Source organism: Gobio gobio (genome assembly GCF_949357685.1).
Source record: "Gobio gobio genome assembly, chromosome: 24".
In the NCBI taxonomy this organism is placed as follows: Eukaryota; Metazoa; Chordata; class Actinopteri; order Cypriniformes; family Gobionidae; genus Gobio; species Gobio gobio.
In genome coordinates this window covers 4824589-4850805 of record NC_137120.1, presented here as the reverse complement: position 1 = coordinate 4850805, position 26217 = coordinate 4824589, and the positions used below count along the sequence as shown (strand labels likewise).

Here is a 26217-nt window from a genome sequence, read left to right as displayed (position 1 = left end):
GATGTTAACTGCTAATGCTAACTTTTAATATCTTTAAGCTAATTCAAAAAGTAGCTTGACTGTTCTCAAACGCTCATGCATTAGGTCTAATTTAAACTAATCAGTTATTTTTATTCGAACTTTAAGTGCAACTGATGTTAACTGCTAATGCTAACTTTTAATATCTTTAAGCTAATTCAAAAAGTAGCTCGACTGTTCTCAAATTCTCATGCATTAGGTCTAATAGTGAACAGTTAATTTAAACTAATCAGTTATTTTTATTCGAACTTTAAGTGCAACTGATGTTAACTGCTAATGCTAACTTTTAATATCTTTAAGCTAATTCAAAAAGTAGCTCGACTGTTCTCAAATTCTCATGCATTAGGTCTAATAGTGAACAGCTAAAACAGTTAATTTAAACTAATCAGTTATTTTTATTCGTAATTTTAAGTGCAACTGATGTTAACTGCTAATGCTAACTTTTAATATCTTTATGCTAATTCAAAAAGTAGCTTGACTGTTCTCAAACGCTCATGCATTAGGTCTAATAGTGAACAGTTAATTTAAACTAATCAGTTATTTTTATTCGCAACTTTAAGTGCAACTGCTACCTTTTAGCATCTAAGTGCTAACGACATTTCCAAAATAGTATCTTAACTCTAGCGCAACAACTTTCCATTTGCAGGAAACGTCACAAATTAGTTCCAAAGCTTCTCCAACACTGAAAACGACACAAGAACAACAACAAAATGTCCCCCGTTCAGCCGGCTGTGCCATGCGACAACCTGTCAAGACAGTAATTAGCGATCAGAGCCTGTGAGAGTACAGCAGACGACATCGCAGCCAATCAGACGGCGGCGTGCGGAGGGTCTCGGCGGCCGGGGGGTTTGAGGGGGGATGGAGTGATTAGAGCTCTGGGACGATGTGCACTGCCTAGTAAACATCTGAATCACACAGACCCGCACACAGACACGGGGAGCACTGTTGAGGGTGTCATGATTAAAAAACAGAGCCTGATAGTGAGAGATTATACACCCTAACGTCGTAAGAAAGGCATCGCTTATTAAAGAAAACACAAATGTGGTTTCGTTAACATCTCAATTGTTTCTCCTAGACTACACTGAGCATAAACGGACACCAAATGGAGGCTAAAGAAGAGATCTTGCACTGTTTTTGCATGTCCCAACTATGTTAAAAATGTCTTTTTAACTCATTTTTGGAGAACATCTAGCCATTTTTTGAAATAAGTGAAGGCATTAGACGTATGTTGCCTTCTCTTCTGGGTCGTCCTTCAAAACCAACAAATAGGAGAACAGAACAATGTCGGGCACACAAAGACGTGGCGTATCTGACAGTGGCCCATTCTCACGTTATCTCTCAGGCGGCGCTTGAATTACACCTATTTTAGTCTTGAAAGCAGTAGGGGGAGGCTTTACCTCCGCTTTCATCCCGCACTCGCCCCTCTTTACTTCATTTGACTCTTTGTTTTGTTTCCCTAATGCGTCTCTAAACCCATCTTAGGGGAGAAATGGTGCAGAACAAATCCTGACTTCGAGCCTTGGAAATTAAAAGACAGCGCAGGCCCCGATCCGTCTGATGAAGAGATATGCACGGGAAAAGAGAGACGGAATAATCCGATAAACAGTGATCTTGCGCTTCACGTCTCTACGTGTACGGGGGATCCTTAAACTCACACAGCGTTTCGTTCCCCCCCCCTCCCCGATGATCATGAAACAGCCTTGAAACTGCGAATGTGCGAAACTATACTCTTTCAAAACTAGTCCATGAGTCGTCTGAACAATAGCCGATTGTTCACACTGCACACACACAATAGTACACAATCCTGCACCTCAGTATTCAAGCGGGCGAGTTTCTTTGAATTGTGCGCCAATAAACCAGCCACTCAGCCATGACAGAACTTCCCACAAATGCGCATATGAGTGGTCCTACAGTTTGACGCAAGAGTTAGCAAAAAGAATCCAGGACTATGATGTAGACCCAAAATGGCTGCCCTCAACCACTTGATCTGCCAATAGTAGGCTTGCGATGGTATTACATTGATGTTGACCCAAAAAGGCCGCCCTCAACACAATGGCTCAGCCGATAGTAGGCCTGCAATGGTACTACATTGATGTCGACTCAAAAAGGCCGACCTCAAACACTGGAACTGCCAATAGTAGGCTTGCAATAGTATTACATTGATGTTGACACAAAATGGCCGCCCTCAACACAATGGCTCTGCCGATAGTAGGCCTGCAATGGTACTACATTGATGTCGACTCAAAATGGCCGACCTCAAACACTGGAACTGCCAATAGTAGGCTTGCAATGGTACTACGTTGATGTTGACCCAAAATGGCTGCCCTCAACACAATGGCTCTGCCGATAGTAGGCCTGCAATGAAACTACATTGATGTCGACTCAAAATGTCCGACTTCAACACAATGGCTCTGCCGATAGTAAGCCTGCAATGGTACTACATTGATGTTGACTCAAAATGGCCGACCTCAAACACAGGAACTGCCAATAGTAGGCTTGCAATGGTACTACGTTGATGTTGACCCAAAATGGCTGCCCTCAACACAATGGCTCTGCCGATAGTAGGCCTGCAATGAAACTACGTTGATGTCGTCTCAAAATGACCGACCTCAACCACTGGATCTGCCAATAGTGGATCTGCAATGGTACTACATTGATGTTGACACAAAATGGCCATCCTCAACCACTGAATCTGCCAATAGTAGGCTTGAAATGGTACTACATCGATGTCAACTCAAAATGGCCGTCCTTAAACACAGGAACTGCCAATAGTAGGCCTGCAATGGAACTACATTGATCTTGACTCAAACACCGGAACTGCCAATAGTGGGTCTGCAATGGTACTACATCTATGTCAACACAACATTGGCTGCCCTCAACCACTGAATCTGCCAATAGTAGGCTTGCAATGGTACTACATCGATGTCAACTCCAAATGGCCGTCCTTAAACACTGGATCTGCCAATAGTAGGCCTACAATGGTACTATGTCGATGTTGAACCATTAACATTTTCATAGCACTTACTCTTCTATTACTTATAGACTTTTAAGACACTTGAGGCTTCCACTTTTAAGCTTGAGTTTCATCTTAGTTTACTTACATAAGGCCAGGGAGCCGGTGAGCAGCGGAGACAGCAGCAGGGCACTCAGGGAGAGCAGGATGGGCAGGTGGCCGGCTGGCATCATGTCGCAGATGACCTTTGACCTGGCTGGAGAGCCGCGGCCCCACAGGCTGGAGACGAGGGGTCGGCACACTGGACGTTTGGCACTCTGTAGGAGACAAAACAGAAGAATCCTGATGAGCAATGGCATTCGCTGACAGGCGAGATAAACACCAGTATGTTAGTTTCACCCGTCAACTCATTCACAAGCTTTACCACAACGTTCACTTTGAGCCTGTTCACAGACTCCCAATTTCACTTTTACACAACTCATAATTAGTCAGGCATTATCGCTGGATCTCGTCATTATTTACTTATCCGCCCATCTTGTAATTACCAAGACACTCATCAATATTTCAGACGGCGTCTCTTTGTTTTAGCCAAATTGCGATTAATCCCCCCGTCACCACTCTTTGCCTCGGGAGTCGACTCGCGGGTTGCTGTGTTTTCTCACACAGGCGGGGCGGAAACCCGGCGAATGTGCTTGTACACCATTTAATTAAAGATGGCAAGAACATCAGATGGCAAGATGGCAAGAGACGCACAAACACGTGTAGTTGCTTTCGGAAGCACTCACTCACGTCGAGAATGAAAGAGATGTTGACATGAAGCACTGCAAATCTAAAGAGTGACTGTGTCTTCTGTAGACGAACCTCCAGGCCTGTGTGACTCAATAAGGGTGTTCAAACAAGCCGGAGTCCAAGCTGGCACTTTTTTAATTTGTGCCCTCGGGATCTGGTGGAGGACCAACAGTGGAAGTCAAGGAACTACTAAACAGACCGGCAAATGGCCAATATTTCATGTTTAAATAAATAAATTAGACGTAAAGCGCTAAATGCTACAAGTAAATTCATTTAAAATAATAAAATAATAAAGAATCATTTGAAAAAATTAAATGAGGTGAGTGTTAAATTACAGGAAATGTAATTGAATTAACTGGAAAAATAGGAAAAAATGAGCATGTATAATAAAATATCCAATATCGGCCAATATGGATAAATAATAAAATGTAATTATTGATAATAATAATATGTTCATAGACATGGTACTGACACATTGTGCATTCTTAATAAACATATTTTTATAATAGTGTATAAAATATTATATAAATACAAAATGAACTGATACATTTCTAAATAAATTAGACAAAAAACACTAAATGCTCCAAGTGAATTTAGGCATCACAACATTATAATGTATAATGTACAAAAAATAAGATTAGCTAAAGATTACATTCAAAAGTGTTACGAATTTTAAATGTATAAGTGAGTGTTAGATGGAAAATGTCATTTAAAATGTAAAAAATATGGGAAATTAACAAGCATAATTAAACAATATCGCCCAATATGGACATAATTGTAAAAATTGTTTTCTTAATCGTTCGATGAATGGACAATAAAAATAAATATATTTCTTATAATATGGATTTTGTTTGAATATCTTTGTATACAGTATATTTAAAGTAAAAATATGTATAATAACTGTAAATGTAATGACATTTCCCCCAAAAAAACTCCCAAAAAGGACTTTGTAACGCTTCATCAGCAAACTGTCAAAAGGCCACGATCGTGACTGTGGGTGCCGACACAACTCTCTTGTTCTTCTCCCCAGAGGGCACGTGAGACACTTCAAACTTTAATAATAAGTCCTTTGTGTCTTCGACACAATAACGCAGTCATCACATACACACGCCGAGTCAGTCTGCACCGTTATTTGTGCAGCGTGTTACGTTTCCACAGAGCCTGGAAGTCATAATGCGCGAGTGAGGACCTAGTGACAGCTGGCTTGTCAGCTTGGGGTTTCCTGTCAACCTGCATGGCGACACTTGAAATTCCGCCCCACATAAACAATTGAAAGCGTCAGTCGAGGGATTCGACAACCAAAGGGCCAAAGCGGGCACGGCATACCCAGACGAAGAGGAGGAATACGTCCACGCTGATTTACTAATACGCTGGCCACCGACTCCTAAAGTAGCTCGCATTCACCACATCTGCGAGTTTCATTGCATCAAGACATTAAAAAGAAACAAATGGACGGTCCATGATGCCCTAATAGATGCAGCCACAGTTTTGGTGTGAAATATTGTTTTTCACAACAGAATATAGCCTTGGCCTCAAAGGCAGGGAAAAGATGCTCATTTCGACCGCACCATCATTTCGACATTTCGAGCACTGTCGAACTCATTTCAAACTCATTTCTGACTCATTTCGACAGCACCACCACCTTGGCTAGTTCTCAAAGGCAGGGAAAAAAGGCTCATTTCGACCGCACTATCATGCAATATGCACAAGGACCAGTGTGTATGAATAATGGAGCTGTACGGGGAGGCCAATGTTATGGACTTGTTGGGGAACGACACTACAAGCACAGCAACGCAACAAACTTTTGCATCATCCCATTGTGTTTTGGCATGCAAAACGGATTTAGAACAAGTTTTGGTGCCTCCAAAGTAACACTAATATTTGAAACATGCAAATAATACAGGATTTCTTAAACATGCCTTTATATGCCAGCAATGCAACCACTCGCAGTGAGTCGAGCGTCTCTCGAGACGTGCATTTATGTGTCCCTCTATCTCCCCATCTTTGCCAATATGCTGTATGATTGTGTGTTTTCCTTTTAATGGAGAGCACCAGCAGTCAGATGTAATCAGGGCTGCGCTCATGACTGGCTGGCTTCCTATTCCAGCACGTTTCCATGCATTATTAATGCTAACATGTTGGATTCAGCACTGAAAAGAGAGAGAAAGATTGAAAGATCTGGCATTTGAAACCATCAAACTGGGGTACAGGAAAAGATGCTTGCCCTGCGGTTGCAGAAATAACAGGCGTGTTAAAATGCAGCAAGCACGTCTACGTTGCAGCACACAATATCAAAACATCTCCTAAATGAATGTCGAGTCTTAAACATTCGGACGGTACAAGTACAACCCATGGCTGAGGATGCCGCATTAAATGCGTTCGCATTAACGTGAGTGATGATTATGAAATCCGCAGTGCTGTTTATCCTCCCGGGAAACGCAGACAGAGAGTTTATGTGCACGTGTACATGGAGTAGTTCGTCCCGGCTTTTGCAGAGCGATGCAGGAACGCGGGACACACCGGCGAAGAAACTACCGTGCAGACGTTTGGAAAAGAAACAGATGCAGCTGCGTAACAACTGGGAGGACGATGGTGTGTGTGTGTGTGTGTGATTTTCAAAGCTGGGTAATCAGAGGAGGAAGCCAGATTGGAGTCCCCAGTGAGTCTGTGTGAGGGAAATGGAAGGAAGAAACCATGGCGAACGTCCAATTAAAACTCCCAATTAAGCGCCCCAGAGAGCGTTCCTCAATATAGAGATCAAACCACTGATAGCGGCGCAATCGGGCGTGCTTGCAAAGACGTTGCGCTACAACTTGTCTGCAACGTTCCTGTAACCTCTTAAGTCACTCAAAAGGAACAATATATCATAGACGACATCATGCTAGCACTATCTGCAAATTTCGAAACCAACTAATGCTGTTAGCATGCCTACAAAGGAAGATTTTGCAAAGTTAGCATGCGCATGAAGCTAACATGCCATTTGCACTTCTACATTGGCTAAAGAACCCGAAGTGAAGCAAAGATGCCACACTATCTGCAATTCTCAGTCGTCTTTGACTCAAAAGGAACAACATCCGGGAGCATTCGAAGCCAATGAATGTTATGTGGCGTTCACACCGGACGCGATTGACGCGATTGAAGGTCTACGCTTGAACATTTTGAGTTTACTCGCTTCATTCGCGTGTGAAATTCGCTTCACAACAGATGTGAATTCGCCTCATGGGAGGGGCTTCTGCCAGCGGCTCGTCTTAAAATCTACTGTTAATGTGTGACAAAACGTAGTTTTAAGACTTTTTCAGGCGATAATGTAGTTGTTTAAAGCTCAAATCTGTGGTTTATTTATAAAGAGAGCGCCTATTTGAACATTTTATCTGGCGTTTACGGAGTTGTGAGCTCCAGTGGGTCAGCGGCGCTCAGCGCTCATTAACCCCGGCGAGAGCAGCCTTTCCTCGGCCAGTCCTTCTGCCGTCTGCCGCTGGCTCTGATGTCTCTGTGGCGTCTCCAGCTATAATTCGTCTTGTGTAGATGTAACGGCCGATCTTTGGTCTCATGGATCTATAATTTGTTCCCTGGCAAATCGTTTAGGCTGAGGGCAAAGTGAAGTACTTTGTTATTTTTAGGCTATAACTTTACGTTACAGTTGTAGCCGACTAGCACTGACTTTGAATGTTTGACTGAATTGTTTGCTTTATTTCATGTATAGCTTATTATACCTTTTACTTATACTTTTGTATTACTGATCAAACATAAACTTGCATTTAACAAAAAAAGACTGAGTTGTGTTTCATGTCATTTAATGTTATCACAGTGATAATCATATTGTCTGAACCAGATAGTAATATACAGATTTTCTCCTCATTGTTGTCACTACTAGAGCAAGCTCCTGATTGGTTAACGCGGCGCAAATATCTGGCAAAGTTCAAATTTTTCAACTTGAGCGATTCATGCGATGCTCAATTCGCACGAATTGCACCATTCGCGCCGTCTCATTCGTGCGAATCGCGCCATTTGCGCCACCTCATTCGCGCGAATCGCACCGCAGAATGCCATTTTGCGTCTCTGCATTGACTTAACATGTAAGTCATTCGCGTCCGGTGTAGACGCACCATTAGTGTGCCCAGAAAGAAGGATTTAGTTAGCATGAGGGGCAATTAGCACTCTACGCAAGCGTTCAAAGCTAATTACACTTCTACATTCACTAGAACCCAAGTGAAATGAAGCACAAAGTGAGTAACGTGTCATTGCGGACAATCCCGAACCACCAGAATAAAGTGGAAAGGAACAGGGGCGCCTGATTTTTCACTAATAAAATAGGCCGGATGATTATACACACACTAAAAACGTGATGGTTTAAAACCAGATTCAAGACAAAAGACCTCAGAGGGGTCTCGTAAAACAATGCCTCGGCCGTTTCTATTTACGAGCGAATGTAATATCCCTTAAAGAGTGCCTTGTAATGGCGCCGCTCCCTCCGTATGCTACAGGCATCGTTTTAAACAGAGCCCCTTCTGAATGCCTCTTGATTCTGTCCAATTATCAAGGACACACACTCCTCCTGCGGTCACACACACTTAGATGTCTGTCCGCAGCAGTGAAGTGAGAGAGTTCGAGCGCACACACATCTGGCTTTCATGTCAGCGCCAGATTTGACTGTGTAGTCCAGGTGGCTTGAGTTTGTGTGTGTCTCTCTTTGGTGTCCAAGCTGCCATTTTGAAAAGCACACAAAGGCCGGAGTCTGTCTCTGTGTTGCAAAAAAACACACACAATCAAATTCAGGTGCTTTCACAATCCACCACCATTTCAGTTCTGACCATATAGTTGACATTTAAAGTAAACAGTAAAACCCAAGTTTGTTTAGATCAATGTGTGATATACATTTTCTTATTTATTAAGATTTAAATTTAGATTTAGAACTTTCTACAAGATATAATAAGTCTCAGGCGTCCTCAGAATGTGTCTGTGAAGTTTCAGCTCAAACTAGCCCACAGATCATGTTGTAAATGCCCATTTTTGAGTGGAAGGAAAGATGTGCTGTTTTTGTGCATGTATCTTTAAATGCAAATGAGATTATACCACGCCCCCTTTTCCAGAAGAGGGCGGAGCCTGTACAGCTCGTGCCTCGAGTACTCTGCTGACATCTAAGTTTGGTTTAGATGATCATCTATATCACACTCACCTGACGTTCATCAGTTCTTCATCATCATGAAAGTTTATTATTATTTTAAAGCCGTATCAGTCTAAACTTCTGCTATATGGTTTTCTGAGCACACACACACACACACACACCTGAAGCACGCGCACAGAAAGCTGTGTGTCAGAAGTTCTCCTTCACATCTTATTGCGCTTAAACTGTCAAAAACACACAAAGTTCGCATAAACACAGTCGTGTGAACGTAAACAGCAAGGAAAGAAATCACATGTGTGTATTAGATCTGTGTGTTAAAGTGATAATATACAGTACCTGCTGCTATATCTGCTGTTAATATGAATCAAACAACACTCACTGCTCTCCACTGAATAACTTTAGTAGCTTTATTAAGAATACATGTCTTATTTGAATGCTCTGATGAGATAAACATGGCGGACTGTGAACTTCTCACTGAGGGGCGGGGCTAAGATAGTAGGGCGGAGTCTGTCAGCAGTCGTGGGCGGAGCCTAAGCACATGTGACGTCACATTGGAGCACATTCCTGAACGGCTCATTTTGAGAGACGGTTTCATATTTAAGGGGACAATAACAAACGGATGGATTTTTAACACAATAGGGTGGTTGTGCACCCACACTGCGGACACATAATAATGTTCATATATAAAGGCATATAAAAGTCAATTTTGTCCCCTTTAAGGGTTAAATTTGACTTGTGACAAGAATAAATAGGACATGTTCGTGACAGATTTTGTGAGATTTATCCTAAAGCCTCGCCATACACTGTGCCAATGTTGAGTAATCATATGCATTTGCATGTATTTGAGGGAGCATTATGTAAATAATGTTTTGCCAGTTCTATCCTCTCTCTCTCTCTAATACTCCACACAGATGCATAACAATCACAGCATTATCGGGTGATTGCCTCTCATTTCAAGGCACACACCTGCCATTGCCGTCATGGCTGCAATCCACAGAGACACAGAGAGAAGACAGCAACGTCTTCTGTGACCAAAGCCTCCTGCCTTTGTGTTTGTTTACAGTGGCAGCGAGATGATCTACAGCTTTTCCCTGCGCTGCAGATGTGCCGTTGAGCCGAGATGAAATGTTTGATGAAAAATAACACACGCAGGAGTCGCGCTGTCTCCACTTAAGATGCAGAACAGTGACGGGGTAGAAAAAGAAAAAAAAAGGCAAGAGAACCAGGGAGGGGGATTTTGCCAAGAAAACGTCTTTCTCCTATATCCTCTCCAAACAGCCGTTACATAATTCTCCAGTCTTGAGTACAAGCAGAACGGAGGGACTGTATGTGCGCGCATCAGAACAAAGCGAGCGCTGCTTCACGCTGATATGTCATTCTGGGAAAACCAGGTGGCACGTTTGACCTTTGCGCTTTGACGGAGATAAATCCAAGAGTCCTTTCACTTCTGTGAGAGGAACAGACATGCTGCAATGCAGTCACTCACGTGAAGTCAAAGCTCTGTGGATTTTAGTTCGTATTTCTTGGCTATGACGCCAACAGCTATGTCCTAAACAGGGATAAAATAAACCTTTAAAACAGGGACAGGAGTTGAAAATTAGCATTAGCTGTAAACTCTACATGCTTCAGTTGCAGTAATTGCTTTGTACCTATGTTTGACTGCATTGTCCCTGTTAAATAAATAAATAAATAAATAAATAAACACATTTAAAAGGGAGTCATGTGCACATTTTGAGCAATAAAATACTCTCTTTAATGAGAATGCCCCCTTCCCCCACTACTACCTGCAACCGACTAACAATAGCAATAGTCTTCAATGTGTCCCGATCAAACTGAGGACGTAGTTGGTTAGCCTATCGGTGCACTGATTTGGAAAGACAATCCACCCTAAGCATTAGGATATTTCTTATTTTCAGTGTAGGACATATTGTCTAAAAGACAGGTCATTGAGTCTTTGACGTGCTTAACTGTACCTTTCAGAAAAGGCAATTTAATTACAAACCTGGCTTGGCTGTGATCTGTATTAGTCCTTGAAAGAAGAATGACGTTACGTTTTGGATTCCCGCCAAGCCATCTACATGCAATTCTTGCCCTTTAAGACACAAGTAAGAGCTTTTCAAGGGCCGCCCTAGAGGCGGAAATATTGCCGCGCATTCATATCCCGGACCCCAGTGAGGAACAAAATTACATTAAGCTCAGGTGCCTCCTGGAAATTGAAATACTTTTCTTAGATGGGTAAATAGCCGCTACGCAGAGATGCTACGGGATTGCAGTATGGAATCATTCAAATCAATGTAAATAAATAGTTATTTGGGAACCTGGCAACCTATTACTCGGCTGCTCTGGAGGATGGGATGGTTCCTTTCAAAGGTGGACAATTATGCTGCCACTCACTGTTATTGGCGGCGGAGCCTGAGGTGGGGTGGATGGGGTGCATTAGCATTCCAGTGCTGTGCATCTACTTAGGCTAGGTGTATCCACACTGCCGCAGGCAGGATGTTAGCGCTTTACGCTGCAGACAACATCCTGCTCCCGTGGCAGGAACCACTGAATTTCAACATGAATGCATGCAAGCTCCAGTCTTGCATTGACGGTGGGATTCAGTGCATCCTGGTATTTGGAGCTAAACACAGGGTTAGCGTTTATAGCAAACCTGCTCTGTATTGAGAGGTAGTTGGGTTTGCATTTGCACAAATGGCACCTGAACTACACAAGTGGAGCTGTTCAGATTAAGAGCTCTTTCCTGAAGGACGCCAGCGCCCCCCTTAGTCCCATTAACTGAAATAACTTCATTGTGCTAATTAACAACACCAGGGTCAATTCATCACCTTGTTTATACATGCTCCACTCGACGGGGTCTGCACTGAATTTGCAAGGAGCAGCACGCTAATGGCGGATGTGGCAACAAATAGGGAATTCAGCTTTTTTCACCCCTTTACTCACCATAATAAAAGCATTTTGCTCAAGCACGTTGACTCCTCACCACTGTAATTACATGACAGCGCTGCGGTGAGTGGGTGCAGGAGTGTATAATCACATTATGACCGCGACTGGAGCCTCGGGAGAAAAGGCGCAGAGGCAGAGGCGAATGTGTGCGAGTGAGGTAAGTGTCCCTGGGTTCATGACTAGGCTGAGTAGATGCGGTTCCCTCCCCTCGGCCTGCTGAACCGAGAGAACGCGAGTGAGAGAGACGTGTTGAAGACAGAAAACAGATGGCCAGGTTTGGGTTTGTGTCTCCTGTCTGTCACCTCCCTCCAGCAGCCCAGCTCCAGAATAACAACTGGCCACTTTTTACGGCCATTATAATAGCTGCGAGGAGGAAGTCCCAGGAGCTCTAACACAGTCCCGCTTTCCCATATTGCTAATCTCGCTGACTGGGCTGCACAAGAGAGGGATTGTAGGACAAGAGCAAGGGTCAAAGATCAGGTGACCCCACATACTCACTGGGGCAGCATCAGGAATGGGGTAGAGGGGTAGTTATCCTCAACTTGGGCAGGCCGAGATTCTGATAAAGGAAACAGAGAATACGCTGTCTGCATATGAAAGTACCACTCATAAACAGGCATCGAAACACTAGCTGATTGTTGGCGTTCAACCTTACAAACTGACCATGAAGGACGTGCAGTGTTCTCCGAGGCTTAGTGTTGAATCAGAAACGCCTCGACCAATGCCCAACAAATCCTTACCTCGCCACCCAAATAAAAGTTACCTCTCCGGACAACTGAAGATCTGCAGGAGGGCTCAAAGGTGAGAGGTCAAGCAGCTGGTAAAAGCCCTTTTTTAAACCATGCAGCATTCCTGCACTCCCCGTTAGGAACCACACTTGCTTGGATGGCTGGGAATAACACACACAAATATATACATAAACATTCATTCAAACCCTACATTTGCACACAAACTAACAGCGGCATTAAAAGATGCCAGCATTGCGTGCCATGAACAACCCTGTAGGCACCTTGTAGATGTCAGGCCTTTTTTAACACCATATCAGGCGTTAAGTCAGCGCTGCATGGTGTGAGGTGTACTCAGCATGAGCGCAAGAGGCGCCTTCGTTTCTTTATCCCTAAAGAGATCTGACAGGCCCCACTGAGCTGCGAGACAGTACCTCTCACTAGAGTTCGACTCAGTCATGGCGCATCAGCTGCCCTGCGGCCTCCAGCTCGTCCAGAGGGTCCGAACGGTCAAACAAATGACAAACAAGCACAGGACGAACAGGTAAGAGGATGACAGCCCAACACCGGGAGCCTCGCTCTGTCCTCTTGCAGAACCCCTCCATCAACAACGCTCAATTGACTCGCATTCACGGGCCTAAATAAGGGAGGGAACGCGAGATGAGTAAATCTTTACTTGCTCTGGGAAGGACAGGGAATGAGAGAGAACACAATCGGGTCAATCCAATGAATCGATAACAGTGATAGGCTGACGGGGCAGAGGGACGTTTTCCCGCAAGCAAGTCGGGCTGATTATACAACAAATCAATTTTTCATTACTGTAACAATTGGCAGCGCTGACCGAAAACGTGAAATTGTGGGAAAGCTAATCCAATACTACAGGTTCGATGACTTGTTAGAGATCTTACTATTAGCCAAGGAACACTCAAAGCTCTCATGAGATCTGCAATCAGATGTGGACAAATAGACTCTAATTCTTATCTTAGATACAGCTACTTTATTTCCCAACCTAATATCGATACTTTGAGTCTCTTTGTGCGGAGCTTTTCTGTTCATTACTCTCTAGGAAGCCCCCCTTCTCCTTCACACCGCCCAAGTCTCGTTAGTACCCGCTGAGCGTGAACGGGAATGTGTGGGCCGACTTAATCAAAATCACTCGCAAGGAATTTGAATACTTTAAATTAAGAAGCTGTGATGCTCTTTTCTCCCGGTCTCTCCGGTCCAGCCACCTGGTGCGGCACGTCTGCTGATTGTGGAGGAACGGGTAGGAGGAGGTGCCTGGAGTAGAGCTGAACGCGTAAAGCGCTGGGCCTCCAACTGTGCTAGGAATGAAATGAAAAAAGGACAACGCAACCTCATGTCGCCTTTATGTCTTTATTTTGGCAACCGCCGCATGCTAGCCCAAAGCTTGTGTTCGAGGGGTACGCTCTTCCGTTATTGCTATTCCCAGTGCACCTGATATGTGTACTCTAGACCCTCAAGTGCAACAGCTAAGGTGGCACAATTTAGGGAGAGGCTTGAATGTAGGCAGATTGTTAAACCGGGATGGAGCTGTCAGGAGATAAGTGTGTTTGCTTGCTAAATATGTGATGCTAGTCCTTCATTCCATCTGTTTGGTTATGAAGAGAGAGGGGGTAGTTCTGTGAAAAACGAAGAGGGTAAGAGAGAGCAAAAGAAGCAGGTTTTGGAAAACCTGGGAAAAGAAAAAAACTGAAGGCTGTCATTCCTGTACAGCCCAAGCTGTTCGGCTGTCGTCAGGCGAGCCCAGCAAGATGCAGCCTGCTCCATATGGCTTGCTCGGATCTGCCATCTCAAGGGAAGAACGGCCTGTGTGTGTGTGTGCGTGTTGTGATTGTGTTTCACTACGAAACGCTCATGTTTATGCAGGATATCAAGCCTGCTGTCCAGTTCTGTCTAAAATAGAAGCAGACGTCTTTTCCAAAATGTCTTTTCTTCTGCTTTGTTGAGTTTCCAGAGTGCTTTAGAAATTATATTGAGTCCAAGAACATTTTCCACAGCATACCTTGCTAAGGGAGATGCTTTCTCCCAAGCCTAGCAACCTTGAGCATATTCCCATGGTGAAAACATGGGATCCAGACAGGCTCCGCAAACCAAATCGAACAAAGGTCTTGTGTTTGACAACAACAACAACACAACACAACACGAATGGCTGTTTAAAAATAATACATTAAAAATTAATGATAGTTAGGTTTATGTTTATGAAAAGTAGGCCACATCTGTAGACAAATATAAAATAACGAAATAATTGAACAAATATGTATGTCTTAAATACACACACACACACGCTTAAGTCAAGGGTATTATTGTATTAATATTAGGATTAATATTAAAATAAAATGTAAATTTGCTTCTCAAGTCATCTTGCTTTTTATATTTAATACACACACACACACACACACACACGGGTTGTTGACGTGACATGGCATTTTCTCTGTCGCACAAGATAAAAATTAACATAATTAGTATCGTCATCATTTAAAATGCAAAAAATGGTTAAACATTTCGTCGTCTTAAATGAACCTGTTGATATAAAAACTAGATTTTGTTACATTTTTGAGCCAAATCTCAAAATTGTCCTCAAGCATGGTTCCATGAATTACAACTTTTATAAATGAAAAAGAAAAGCATCCAAATATGAATAAATATTTCTAAAAAGTGTTTATTTTAGTAAATGACTATTATCTATTTTTAAAGCGTACATTTTGTCACTGAAAACCACCATATCCTGATTTTAAATCGGCCAGTTCCACTTTAATTAGTTGAAGGACCCCATTCAAGGTCATGTTACTGTAAAGTACATGGTAAGATTTTGTCTTAGAATTGTTTAAATATTTACCTTTTTTGGAACCACTATGAAAGTATTAAGTTTGAACTTTGGTGTTATATTTTTTAATTAAAAACTGTATGTTAAACTACATAATCATGAAAAATTACACAAATGCATCTTGCTAACTTCTAATTACAGGTTAGCAAGGTCATAAACTGACTAAAAAGGCTGAACTATCCTTTGGTGTGACAGATAATGTCCACCGGTGTGACACCATATCCTGATTTTAAATCGGGCAGCTCCACTGACAGGTTTAATTAGTTGAAGGGGTCATGTTACGGTAAAGTACATGGTAAGATTTTGTCTTAGAATTGCTTAAATATGTTTGATTCTGTTGTCCTTGCGACACCCCTATATTCCTAATTCTTTCTATGTCTCACCATAGGACGTATTTCAGTAAAACGGTCCAAAAAACAGTGAAAGAATCACTGTGTGTTACAAAACAAAAAGCTTTTTTAACTGATTATTTGTCAACTACCCACATATATATTTAAAAAAATAATATAAAACCGCAGCTTTGTGCATGGAAAACATGGTTTCCCCCGCCCTCATAAAGCAGAGGCAATGAGAATTGTGTGGCCGTGTGCATTGAGCAATGGTAACAAGGCCCGAGGGGCCGAACAGATAGGCAGTAGGGATTATAGAGTGGGATTGAATAAGCTCATGTATGGAACACACATGAGAGAAACAGCGCAGGGAGCCGTGTTTACTACAGCAAGCTATTCCCCGGAAGCACACGGGCGGGGGGTTGCTTACACACAAGCAGGGAGTGCATGCTGGATCTGGATGAAAACAGATTTGGCTGGAGTCACGTAAAGATGATAGACTAGAACAAATACACTGGGAAAACGAAGGTGCTGCCCGACGGACCATGTTAAATGGTGGCTTTCTGCATGTGCAAGACCTTTTAGAGGGATGAATGTGAAGCGCCACTGCAAAAACGCTCAAGAACATTCACATATTGCACAGCCCATAAACCCAACGCTCCTCTAATTTTACCCAATAGACTGTCACTAAACACTGTTAGATCTCCAAAATTAAGTTTTATTTGAGGCTCAGTTTGACTTTGTGTTGGTCACGAAGCTACTAGAACACAGAATTACTGAGGAAACAAAGTTCATAATAGCCTACTCTAGTATGCATACTGTAGAAGACATATCAGAAATATCTCTTTCTTGATCAAATTTCAGACACAAAATATGGATTTAAATGCTTTTTTTAGTTTATGTCCCACTTGCTGAAAAAACATGCAATGTAGGAAGTGTCAACAATGCATATTCAGAATACCTTCCGTTTTACAAAACTAGTATGCAATATACAGTAATGAGTAAAGGTAGTATGCAGTACACAGTATATACAGAACAATTTTTAGTAAGCTAGTATTACATTTCAACCATGCAATTTTTACAAACTAGTATTCAGTAAACAGTGTATACAACATTTTTGTGCTATTTAAAAAATAATAGTATCTAGTATGCAGTACACAGGATATACATTTTAATGCAATATTAAAAAAATAGTATGTAGTATGCAGTACACATACAGCTCAATTTTTAGTAACATGTATGCAAGTTTTCCATTTCGAGCAAGCTATTTTTAAAAACTAGTATGTAGAATGCAGTACAAGTATATACAGCACATTTTTTAGTAATGTAAGCTAGTATTCCATTTTGAAAAAGCTATTTAGAAAAATAGTATGTAGTACATAGTATACAGCACAATTTTAGTAACATATACGCTAATATTCCATTTCAAGCATGCTATTTAAAAAAAATAGGATGTACTAGTATACAGCACCATTTTTAGTTAGGAGTAAGATAGTATGCCATTCAGAACATTGCGAGTGTGTGTGCTGCAATGTAGCTTAGCGAGTGTGTGCTAAGGGCTAGATTTAGTATGTGTGTGAGAGAAAAGGATGGGGTCAGCTAGAGTGGAGTGCAGCCGGTCGCCATCGCTCCCCGTGGAAATGTGAACCAGCTGTGGCATTCTGGGGGCCGATCTGCTGGGGCCGATAACACTGGCCCTTTTGTCCATCTGCCCTGACTTTCTGACATTCTCCCACTCGCTCTTGCTCTCATTCCTCATCCCTCGCTTTCGCTCCAGATTTCTCACTCAACTGCCACTCGGCTAGAGAAAACAATCTTCAATCGGTAAGTGGGGGCTCTCGGTCTCGCACACGATTGAAAGGCAGTCACAGAGACACAATACGTTATAAGCACACATAAACAAACGGAAGGCATGAGGCACAAAAGAGGCCTGATGGGTTGTTGAAGAAAACTATTTTCTGGGAAAAATATCTTGTGGATTTTTTCCTCTGAAAAAAAACAATAACAAAACAGCAAGGCAAACATCCAATAATTGCATCTTATGTAAACCCTCTGCAAGGAAGTCAGTGTAAAAACGACATATTACAACACATTAAGATGAACAATAAGATGTTTAATCTGTTTCACTTACTACAAGTCTGAAAACTGTGCTAAACTACACTAGAAAACTGTGCTAAACTACACTAGAAAATTGTGCTAAACTATGCTGGAAAACTGTGCTAAACTACACTAGAAAACTGTGCTAAACTACACTAGAAAATTGTGCTAAACTACACTAGAAAATTGTGCTAAACTATACTGGAAAACTGTGCTAAACTACACTAGAAAACTGTGCTAAACTACACTAGAAAACTGTGCTGAACTACGCTAGACAACTGTGTTAAACTGTGCCAGAAAACTGTGCTAAACTATGCTGGAAAACTGTGCTAAACTACGCTAGAAAACGGTGCTAAACTACACTAGAAAACTATGCTAAACTACGCAAGAAAACTGTGCTAAACTACGCTAGAAAATGGTGCTAAACTATGCTGGAAAACTGCTAAACTACGCTAGAAAACGGTGCTAAACTATGCTGGAAAACTGTGCTAAACTACACTAGAAAACGGTGCTACACTATGCTGGAAAACTGTGCTAACATACGCAAGAAAACGGTGATAACCTATGCTGGACAACTGTGCTAAACTACACTAGAAAACTGTGCTAAACTATGCTGGAAAACTGTGCTAACATACGCAAAAAAACGGTGATAACCTATGCTGGACAACTGTGCTAAACTACACTAGAAAACGGTGCTAAACTACGCTAGAAAACAGTGCTAAACTACAATAGAAAACTGTGCTAAACTGCGCTAGAAAACTGCTAAACTACACTAGAAAACTGTGCTAAACTACGCTAGAAAACTGTGCTAAACTACGCTAGAAAACTGTGCTAAACTACGCTAGAAAACGGTGCTAAACTACGCTAGAAAACGGTGCTAAACTATGCTTGAAAACTGTGCTAACCTACGCTAGAAAACGGTGCTAAACTATGCTGTAAAACTGTGCTAAACTACACTAGAAAACTGTGCTAAACTATGCTGGAAAACTGGGCTAAACTACGCTAGAAAACGGTGCTAAACTACACTAGAAAACTGTGCTAAACTATGCTTGAAAACTGGGCTAAACTACGCTAGAAAACGGTGCTAACCTACGCTAGAAAACAGTGATAAACTATGCTGGAAAACTGTGCTAAACTATGCTAGAAAACTGTGCTAAACTACACTAGAAAACTGTGCTAAACTACGCTGGAAAACTGTGCTAGATGACGCCAGAAAACTGTGTTAAACTACGCTAGAAAACTGTGCTAGATGACGCCAGAAAACTGCTAAATGACACAAGAAAGCTGTGCTAAACTACACCAGAAAACTGTGCTAAACTACACCAGAAAACTGTGCTAGATGACGCCAGAAAACTGTGCTAAACGACACAAGAAAACTGTGCTAAACTACACCAGAAAACTGTGCTAGATGACGCCAGAAAACTGTGCTAAACGACACAAGAAAACTGTGCTAAACCACGCTAGAAAACTGTGCTAAACTACACCAGAAATCTGTGCTAAACTACACCAGAAAACTGTGCTAAACTACACCAGAAAACTGTGCTAAACTACACTAGAAAACTGTGCTAAACTACGCTGGAAAACTATGCTAGATGACGCCAGAAAAATGTGCTAAACTACGCTAGAAAACTGTGCTAAACTACGCTAGAAAACTGTGCTAAACCACGCCAGAAAACTGTGGTAAACCGTGGTAGAAAAGCGGACCACCCCTGAAAGTCATTGAATAATTCTCATATTCGTTTCTGTGATGAACAGGACCGAGACGGTGCTAAGAAAGATATGTGTTAGCAAAGAAAGCCTCTCAGAGATTAGCATCCTCACTGAAACGACAATGCGCGAGGCTTTTGGTTACTCTCCGCTCTCATTAGCGCGCAGCACAGGTAATTATCGTCGCAGAAGAGGCTTTGCGAAAACCAAATCCCACATTCCGTGTCAATGCGGAATAACCTCACCCGGCTGTCCACTCAGCCGACATAAACTACCTCTCCTCCCAGCGCTAGGCAGCTCCCTTCCCAGCATTCCACAGCTAAAACAAATAACCAGACTCTGAATGGTATTTTAATGAGAGTGTGGGAGTGGAACTGTTCTCCGCATGCCAACGTCTGAGCCTGGCCTCCCTTTACGCCGCTTACAATTAGTTAGCTAATCAGCTACCACTGTGAGAGAAATATCTTTTCATAAACGCAATATGATGGGGACAATCAGGCTGGTTGGAGAACGCTACAGCAATGACAACAATATGCGCGCGGTGCACTTAACGGTGGCTACGTACCCTTGGAAGGAGCGTGTATGCTAACCTTTAAAGAGCAGGTTAATGTATGGAGAGGGGTTTTACGAGCAGGGACGAATTCATTACAGTGACAATCTCAGCTGATTTGCCATTTCAACCTTCTGCCTATAAACCTAAGGACGGCATTTCGAAACCCTCCGGTTTTAACCTTAATCTAACCCTCGTCTAAGAGGAGACAGGTGAATATCAATTATGTAGTGAGACGTATCAATGTCAAACAGATGGTCCGAGCCACTGGGGTCCATTTGGGGCAGTCGTGGCCTAATGGTTAGAAGGTTCCGGGTTCGATTCTCAATACTGGTAGGTATTACTGAAGTGCCATTGAGCAAGGCAGTGTGTGTGTGTGTGTTGTTCACTACTCACTACTCCTAAACGGTCATTCCGTATCAACTCAACCAAATTTTGGAAACGTTTTGATTTTGTTAATATTTTTTCTGAAGAAAGACAAAGATACATAGTGATGAAAGGCAAAATATTAAACTTCATGGATGTATGTTGACCAGGGTCAAAATGACAATTTTGACCTGAGATTTGGAGCCCAATTACAGGGGCGTAAAAATGGCAGCATCATTATTTTATCTTCACACAGAGATCGGTAGATCTATTAGTGAAATCTGTTGACTTTAGCAATCTTTGTTTTATTATATGCCAACGGAGACTGTTCAAAAATGGGAAAAAAAGCACTTTTTGTGTCATTTGCCCCAAGTTTGCATGCCTGTAACTCAAGAAGTATTAAATACATCTCAATATCTTTTTTAAATTCTGGTTCCTAACAAACATTTATTTCGGTATCCTCATTTTAAAGGCCCAATATGGTTCAATCACAGAGATGTGGGGATCTTAATACGGCTCCTTGAGTCGATTGTACACATTTGCAATGGCCAAAAACCAAATGTAGGTCACTTTGCACACAGCTGATACTTTTTTCTTTTAAAGAGAAATATCTGAACAACAAATAATGTTGAAACTAGAAAAGTATCTTGTTTTTTCTATAAACACAATTGCAGTCCGTTTTTTTAATAAACTTTTCTTTTGACATCTCCATTTCCAAGCTCCTATATGGTTCATTCCCAGAGATATGGGGATCTCAATGCGGATCCATGTTCAATTTGTTGTATTTTACCCATTTTCAATGGTCAAAAACCAAATGTGGTTCACTTTGCACACAGCTGATACTTATTGCATTTAAAGGGAAATGTCTGAAGAATAAATAACGTTGAAACTGGAAATCTATCTCATATCCCTCTATCAAAACAATTGCATACAACACACCTGAGTGCCAAAAATCCACTTAAATGGTCAAGTTGAGGCACATTAACTTGCTCTCAAAAGTGCATTTATAAGAATCTATATTTGAATCAGTTTCAAAGGTTATTTGGAAGGTGGTATTTTGTTCATTTTAAAAGCTTCGGAAGCTACCAAGAGTTCAAATACGCAGTATCACAACTAACGTGAGATCCCAATATCTATGTGATTGAACCATATAGGGTCTTAAAGAAAAAGAAAAGTTCATTAAGAATTAGAATCTAAAAGGATATTAATATATCTTTAATACTTTTAGAGTTAAAGGCATGCAAACTTTGGAAAAATAATAGTTATGTCACTGTGTTTACAGACAGAAATATGTTCTACAATTGTGTTTACAGTTTAACTGTATGCAAAGTGAAATTTTGGCCCCTGAAAATTTGTACAATTGACCAATTTACTCATGGAGCCGCACTGAGAACCCCATACCTCTGGGATTGAACCATCGAGGGCCGTTAAAATGAAGATACCAAAATAAATGTTTGTTAGGAACCAGAATTTAAAAAGATATTAAGTATTTAATACTTCTTGAATTACAGGCATGCAAACTTGGGGCAAATGACACAAAAAGTGCTTTTTTCCCATTTTTGAACGGTCACCGTTGGCATATAATGCAACATAGATTGCTAAAGTCAACAGATTTCACTAACAGACCTACCAATCTCTGTGTGAAAATAATATAACAATGCTGCCATCTTTCTAAAGTCAATTTTACACCCCGGTAAATTGCCTCCAAATCTCAGGTGAAAACTGTCATTTTGACCCCCCTCTACAAAATATTGGATTACTCAGTCAATATACTTTCATGATATTTAATATCTTGGCTGTCTTCTTCATTTATGTATCTCTTTCACTAGACAAAACATGATCAAAATCAACATTTTTAGCCAGGGGGCCTCTGGTTGTGTTGACACGGAATGACCCTAATGTGTGTGTGCACTAACTTGGGTTAAATGCAGAGGACAAATTCTGAGTACGGGTTACCATTCTTGGTCTTCCCATGTCATTTTCACTTTAATTTAGGCTAGCGTGTGTTGCTGAGATGGGGAGTCTTGGATTGGAAGTTTCACGCTAGCTTAACACAGTTATTTCATCATCGACTCCCTGGGCCTAAAAGATAATCTAAGACTCCTTGCTTGGGATTTTACTGTGGGTTCAAGAAGGTGGCAATGCGGTGGCGGAGATTAGTCTGCATGAGCTGTTTCGGGGAGCCGTGCGGTCGAATTCACTAGGATGTTCCCTGACAGCTAGCTTGTTTTAACTAAACGGCCACCGTGTTGAAAGCAATTAAGGCCACTGTTGAGAGCAGCGTAATAGTCGCTGTAGCATGAATGGCAAGTCTCCCGGAAGTTCCATTAAATCCTGAGGTGGGAGTCTGCAGGTTACACACATACAGAACGAAAGGGGGATGGCTGAATCGTTCTCTGGAGAGGCGGGAGCCGCCAATAAATCTTTGCCTATGGGAAGCGTCACTGATCCTTCTTCAGTTACCCGAGCGTGATACGCCACTCACGTTTGCATCCATTTGCAAGTCAAGTGGCTCACTTCACATTCAGCACAGACAGGAGTGGCGGATGGAATCTCTCTAGGACTCGAGGCAACATTGATTGATAAAAACTAAATTGATACATACACAACATGGTTGTTTATGAAGGGTTACAAGGAAAGGAGGCAAACGCCTCAGCTTTCAAATACACGGGATATGACCCCTGACACAACTGTCTGGCCTGATGTGACCCCAGGGCACCATGGGAATTCAAAACAGCTTAACAAACAGGTAAACGCTCCAGCTAGAATGTGCACGCCATGAGGAGAAAGTGGTCACCATATTCTGGGAATTCCCTGCGGAATTGGCAGTTTTAGCAGTGGCTAGAATGAAAACAATAGACATGTATTGGCAGATTAAGGGAGAGAGAAAAAAAATGAAATGATGGCTTCTTGAAAAACCCAAATTCCTCCTATTCCTTCAGCTCCCGTTTCATCTTCACCCGAGGCGAAGGCTAAAAATAGAGGGACTGGGAAAACTCACTTTTAGCCCCGTAACTGTGGAGAACTTGGTCTGACACTGAGCTGATGGGGTGGAAGTAGAAGAAGAAGAAAAAAAACACAGGGATGTGGAGGGGCTGTCAGCTATTCTGGGTAATATTTGCTACAATTTACAGCACATTCATATGGGAGAGCATCTATTGTACAACATGAAGTTTAGACATGAATGATGTTGCTGATAGCTATTTTTAAAAACGAGTATGCTAAGTAAGAGTAAGGAGTAGCTCCATTCTGAACATCGCGGTACATGGGAGGGCATCACTGGAACAATCAGGCACGAATTATGTTGCTTATAGAGTTTATGGGAGGGCGCTGAAACTCCGCCCACATGTCCAGACTTGCAGTCTGGTTTCAGTCAAGTGTTCGGTCAAAGGTCGGGGTGACTTGGCGCTCTCCATGGCAACTACAGAAAAAAAAGTCCATGCCGAAGGGTTGCTTAGAACCGGTCCTCGTCGCCAACTTGGCAATTGCTCTTTTTAACTGTCCATCAAGGGAGTAATCCTGCCGTTCCCTGTGACCCGCACAACTCTGGAGAGAGAGGGGGCCGCATGACTTCCTGTCTGCCGTTGGACTCTGAAGTTGAAGGGGCACATAAGAAGCATGAATAGGGACTTCAAAGCCTCCAAGAAGAGGTGAATGTATTTATAGACAGGGCTGGCAGCGGTGCTGGAGGGGCGTCTAGAATAAAAAGCAGGGTTGCCCTGAAAGAACTCTAGAGCCTGCTGTGAGATAAAAATAACTGAGGCAACCGGGCCCCGGACTGATTAATGATTCCACGGTACAATTGAACATCTTGTAAACAATGGATCCTGGGCTGTGGCTCAACAAACATGAGCTGGGAATTGCCCCGTCGGGGTACAAGAAGCCAAAAAGGACAGATACATGTCTGGAAATCAAGTTTGCTAAGACAACCCTGGCATCTCCCAAACAATTTTAACGAGACCAACAAAAGATTGTGTGCAAACTTTCCAAGGACATCATTTCAACTCTAATCTAATGCGTATAAGACTAATCTAAGACTAATGCGTTCCAATTCCATCTGGAATTGATTCGATTGTGAAAAATGAAGTTACCGTACCAGAATAGAGTCAGATGGTTATAGGGAAGGGGTTGAGAACTTAAGTCCGACGAAAATGAAAGTTTCAGAGCAGGTTATCGCCACAAACGTGCCTCTTTTTCCAAATAGCATCAACTTACTTTGGTATTTGTGTGGGTAACTGGAGGCTTCTATGAATGAGAAAACACAAGTTACTTCCTTGGTTTTACTTTTCTTTATAGTATTGTTTGTCAACTCTGTTAGTTGAAATTAGGCAACGTGTAGAAATAACATTGGTAACAGAGTTGACAGTAACTAGGGCCCTATAATTTCCGCGTTCACGGAATTGGCATATTTACGCGGAATCTAGTGTTAACACTGAATTTCGCAGAATTTTACATATTTGGAATGAAATGCTGTTTTGTGTGGGAGAAGAACGAATGTCTGGGGAAAATGCAGACCAGGGGAAGCAAATCTGGGCGACATAACCCCTCGCGTCATTTCAGCTCCCCCTTCAAAACAGTGAAAGTATGGCATAAAAAAAGTAAAATTGTAGCTTTAATGATGATTAATCTATATTTCACATTTATGCAGTTAAGAAAGGTGTTGATAACTTTATTCAATTTCTGTGTAGGCTATGTCTCACAGGGAAGGTCATGGGTGAAAATAACATTTATTATAATGGGTTTATGTAAAGATTGTTTTAAAGTTAAATTAAATTATTAATAAATTAAATAGTTGTTTTTTAAAGCCTAATAAATGTTGAAATTGGTAGCTTTCAGTTATACTGTAATGTAACATTAATGTTTCATAGAGACAATAGTATCAGTGATACTAGCCTTCATTCATAAAAACATGCCATTACAACACATATTTAAAATACAGTCTTTAAGTTGTTTCACAGCACTAATATTTTGTTGTGACTTGAGGTACTCCGAGTGCAGTGTTTGTCCTGTAAAGTACTGAGTAAATGTGATGTTTGTTACCTCAATAAATTTAAGGTCATTCCTATTTTATGTTCTATTATATTAACATTAAAAACACACTCTTTTTACGACTAAAATAACAATTAAGGGTAAAAAAAACTGAATTTCCACAAATTAAAACGGAAAAAAAGGAATTAGCAAAAATTAAAACGAAAAAAAAAAAAGCGGATTTTATAGGGCCCTAGGAAACAGGATTGACAATTTTAAACTTTTTAGCCAAAACTCCACTTGCTAGCATAAATGCTAAGAGCACATGGCACCAATGAAACCATGATTAAAAGACTTCTAAACGACCCACTGTGCGATCGCTGATAAACACTATTTTCCTTTTGATATTGTGGTAACAATTTTGACCTTATGCTCAACAAAAGGAAATTTTTTCTCAGCGATAGCACACATACCTTTCAGTGCTTCAGATCTTATTAGTGACATCATTTCCTGTATCTTAAATAGCTGCGGGAGATAATTCGACCAATTTAAAGGCAAAGAACGGTACGGTAACAGAGTTGACGCAAGATTTATGGACACACATTTTTATAGGATAAAAGTTATTTTTAAACAATTTAATACTGTAGAATTATGAAAATGACTATTTAGATGAAATATTACAAATATTTTGATTACACAATACATGATGGAAAAAATACACTAATTCGGACAAGAAATCATGATTTTCAGCTATATAAGACACTTTTTACAGAAAATATTATATTGTTATGGCCTGTAT

General features: G+C 41.5%; 1 protein-coding gene across 12 annotated transcripts in view; it reads right to left on the bottom strand.

The window, feature by feature from the left end:
- The window catches only part of ptprsa (protein tyrosine phosphatase receptor type Sa), a 268495-nt gene that overhangs the window by 143778 nt on the left and 98500 nt on the right, over positions 1 to 26217 (bottom strand). For all 12 annotated transcript variants that reach the window (XM_079807164.1, XM_079807157.1, XM_079807163.1 and 9 more), the window contains one exon: positions 3120 to 3288. In XM_079807164.1, the coding sequence (XP_079663290.1) occupies positions 3120 to 3204 (85 nt within the window). In that variant the 5' untranslated portion in view covers positions 3205 to 3288. The remainder of the gene's footprint in view (positions 1 to 3119; positions 3289 to 26217) is intronic.